The sequence below is a fragment of the Zophobas morio genome, unplaced genomic scaffold (genome assembly GCF_036711695.1).
Source record: "Zophobas morio isolate AGI-343-1 ecotype UQ-CSIRO unplaced genomic scaffold, CSIRO_AGI_Zmor_V1 ptg000014l, whole genome shotgun sequence".
Classification (NCBI taxonomy): domain Eukaryota; kingdom Metazoa; phylum Arthropoda; class Insecta; order Coleoptera; family Tenebrionidae; genus Zophobas; species Zophobas morio.
The window spans coordinates 10412911-10417203 of record NW_026972119.1 but is presented as its reverse complement, the minus strand read 5'-3'; the positions used below and the strand labels follow the sequence as shown (position 1 = coordinate 10417203).

The window sequence follows — 4293 nt, the reverse complement described above, 5'->3', positions numbered from 1 at the left end:
ATAAGTAACTTTCATACTTTGTTATTTGGAAGAAAATTTGTGGTACGTACAGACCACTTGGCTCTTCAGTGGTTGATGAACTTTAAAAATCCGGAGGGACAAACTGCCCGCTGGTTGGAGTATTTACAGACTTACGACTTTGATGTTTGTCATCGTCGTGGAAAAAGTCATATTAATGCAGACTCTCTATCGAGAAGACCTTGTTAGGAAACTTGTAAACACTGCAATAAAGAAGAAAAACATGATGTCCAAGTAAATGTTACAAAAATTGTACATTTTGAACTTAATGAAAACGAATTATCGTTTGAAGGCTTTAGAAAAGCTAAATTCGAAGATCCGTCTTTAAAGTTAATTATAGAATGGAAAAATAGTAATTACAAGCCGTCCTTTCAGGACGTATCGAACATGAGTCCACTGGTGAAAGCATATTTGGCGCAATGGGACTGCTTGATGGTTAAGGAGAGTGTACTGTATCGTTTGTGGGAGAACGCGAATGGTAGGGAAATTAAAGAGAAATTGGTGGTGCCTTTCGCCGTACAAATCGAACTTATCAAGCAGTTACATAGCACCAATTACGGTGGACACTTGGGCGTAACTAAAACTTTAAGAAAAGTTAAGGATCGATTTTATTGGGTAGGATGTAGAGAAAATGTGAAAGATTATTGTAGAACATGTGACGTTTGCAATTCTCGAAAAGGACCAAGTACTCGCAATCAAGCCAGAATGCAACAATTTAATGTCGGGTCCCCATTTGAAAGAGTAGCAGTTGAATTTGTTTCCTCTGCCTGTCACCGAGCGAGGAAACAAATTTCTTATTGTTTTAATGGATTATTTTACAAAATGGCCAGAAGTAATGCCTGTACGAAATCTAGAGGCTGAAACCATCGCGGAGGTGTTAGTTGACCATGTGTTCTCACGGTTTGGAGTTCCCATGGAGCTCCATTCAGATCAAGGGCGAAACTTCGAATCCGAAGTATTTCGCGAAATAATGAAGATTATGGGTATTAATAAAACAAGAACGACTCCTTTACACCCCCAATTTGATGGTATGGTGGAACGTTTTAACACAACACTTCTAGACTATCTCTCGAAATTCGCCAATGAAGATCAGAAAAATTGGGATCAAAAAATTCAACTGGGTTTGCTGGCATATAGGACGGCCGGCCGTTCACGAAACTACACAGTACACTCCGGCCAAAATGATGATGGGCCGGGAACTGCATCTTCCTCTAGATTTGGTCCTTGGCGGTTCCCCTAATGTAAATAGTCATATCAGCTCAGGATGGGTCAGCAATTTGCAGAGAAACCTTCGGGAAGTCCATGAGTTAGCGAGGAATCAAATACAATTAACCAGCGACCACATGAAAGCTAGATATGATTTTAGAGCAAATTGTCCTAAATATAAAGAAGGTGATAAGGTGTGGTTATACAATCCACATAGACGTAGGGGAAGGAGTCCTAAACTTCAAAGAAACTGGGAAGGGCCGTACGAAGTAAAAAAATGCTGGAATGATGTGGTCTACCGTATTCAAAGAGGACAGGGAAGACCTAAAGTAGTTTATAGCGATCGGTTGTGGTATTATAGTAAACACGACGAGGACGTCGATAATTAAGGGAAGGACAGTGTTACAAGATATTCATGAAATAAACAGAAAAGAAAAAATGGAATAAGATTGAAAATTGTACTCTCTTGTCAGAAAACTAAAGTTATTTTTCTTTTGCAAGGATTTATTAAGCCCACGTAACAATATGTATAATTTATTTTGAAATTGGTCCAATTAATTGCTGCCCACACCAATTTTTTGAGGTTGCAATGGTTCTTCAATAAATTTATGTGGCTTTTCATGGCTCCAAATCCATTGAGATGGAACCATGCTTCATCACTAAAAATAATTTTTTTTCACTAGTAGCCATGAAGTATGGAATTATCGACTTGTTTAGAGGTAGTAAAGTTCAACTTTACTACCAAGGTTCAAAAAGAAGATTGAGGTTATGTACGAAATACTTGAAGTAATTTTCTTAAAATGAATAAATGTATGCAACTGACAGTACTTGAGTATACGCATGGTAGTTGGTGGACAGTGGAAGATTAAGTAAAAATAATAATAATAATAGTTTGATATAAAAAATTATGAGTACAATTTTCTGAATAAATCAAAACTAAAATAAACTTCAGTTTCCTTATTCGAGAAGGAATAATGTTAAAGTAAACAATCCACAACTGACAAGAAGTCAAAGTAAGTAACCAATTATGATATATAATTTTGCATTTTTCTATTCGTGTGGAATTGACAATGATTTTATAAAAAAATCCCTAAGAATTTAACATACTTATTTATAGAATGTAACGGATTCCTGAGAGCAACAAAAAAGTACAGAATAGAACACTTTTATCTTCTTTCATGCATCTATATTAGAATTCTTTGACCTGACCTGACCTGAGCTTTTTTTTCTGTGAAAGGGGAAACCCTCATGGGCACTAGAGACTTCGATCGTCTCTGGTAGTGCCGGACTTTTACCGACTAAAACCTCTTTCTCGACCAGCTGTTCTCCTACCCCCTCGGAACCGCGTGAGCATTACTTCAGGAGGGTGGTTGGTCGTCTTCTTCCTTGCCTTATTGTCTTTGTTCTTCTTCCTCGCAATTGTTATGATCTAAAAAGTTAGCACTCTGCTTTCCTGTCTTTGCTTGTCCCATTCCTCCTTTTCTTTTGCTTTCATAATCCTAATGAGCAATTCACAGATTTGGTCCCAATTGTTTTGGCTCTCTAACATAAGCTTTATCAGATTTTCCGGCTTCAGATCTACTCCTAACTCATTTTGTACTTCGCTTATGTCATATTCCCATCTACGGCATGAAAAGATGTGTTCAGGACTGTCGATGATGTTGCAGTGTGGACAGATATCGTCTTCCGATTTGCCTATCCTCTTTGTATAGGAAAGGAAAGCTCCGTGTCCCGTCAGAAATTGGGTCAGATGAAAATTAAGCTTTTTATGCTTACAATGGCACCATTCGTTTATGCTTGGTATGAGTTTCTTAGTCCAAGCCCCTTTACTTTCTGCCGTCCATCTTGTTTGCCATCTACTGACGACCAACCTCTTCTCTTGCTGTCTGATACCTTCTGTTATTTTTTCCTTTTTAGATTTTTCGAACAGTGCGTGCCTCTCTTGCACCAATAGGTCTATCGGTGGTTCAGCAGCTATCACATGTAGTGCCGCCGTGGATACCGTCCTATAAGCACTGGTTATTCTTATGAGGGACTTTCTTTGCGCACTTTGTAACTTCTCCCTGTACTTAATGTATTTGCATGCCTCATACCAAGCGGGTGACGCATATAAAAGAACGGAATTTGCAACACCGTTTAGCATGACTCTCCTAGCTGTTGCTACTGGTCCCCCAACCCTTGGCATTAACCTTCCTAAGGAGGGAACTGCTTTTTCTGCCTTTGCTGTTGTATATTCCACGTGTGGCCCAAAGCTTCTATTTTGGTCTATTATTACCCCTAGGTATTTTAGCTGTTTAATTGGTTTTATGCTTACGTTTCGGATGTTAAAACTAACTGTATCTCTTTTTCTAGGGCCGTACAGTATAACCGCTTCCGTCTTCTGGAGAGCCAACCCCAACTTTTTGCCTTCCATCCACCTGAAGACAGTATCAAGAGCACTGTTCGATCTACATTCCAGATGGTACTGTGCGTCTGCTACTACCAGTAGGGCAAGGTCATCAGCGAAACTTACGAGAGTGGTTCCAGGAATTTTAAGGTTTAAGAGCTCGTCGTAGAAGATGTTCCATAGAAGAGGACCGAGAACTGAGCCTTGTGGGATCCCTGCCGACACCGCTACTTCCCTGCCATTTATTTGGATTTTTCTATTGTAGAAATAGCTTGTAATAAATTTTCTCAAGTACCTAGAGATGTTTTTCTTTTTCAAAGCCTTTATTATTTCGCTCCAGAGCACCGTATTGAACGCGTTCTTAACACACATAGTGATCATGGCACACCATTTTTTCCTGCTACTACCTGATGCTCTCTTTGCCTTATCCGCTATTTCTAAGACCTGTCTAATGGCATCCACTGTAGACCTTTCAGTTCTGAAGCCAAACTGATTTGGTGAGAGCGAATTTTTGCCAGTTAGTTCGTGATTTATTCTGGCCGCGATCATGTGTTCTAATAGCTTACTCATACAGTTCAGCAGTGAGATGGGTCTAAAGACATTCGCCATTCCTGTGGATTTTCCAGGCTTAGAAATAAGGATAACCTGCCCTATTTTCCATTCATCCGGAAATGTTTGTTTTT

The 4293-nt window shown here is 39.2% G+C and overlaps 1 protein-coding gene across 1 annotated transcript; it reads left to right on the top strand.

The window, feature by feature from the left end:
* The first annotated feature begins 853 nt into the window (after positions 1-853).
* On the top strand, positions 854-1613 carry LOC135128808 (uncharacterized). The gene is made up of 2 exons (XM_064055885.1): positions 854-1001; positions 1156-1613. Exons 1-2 carry the CDS (start codon positions 854-856, stop codon positions 1611-1613), a joined length of 606 nt encoding a protein of 201 aa, XP_063911955.1.
* Positions 1614-4293: the final 2680 nt, after the last annotated feature.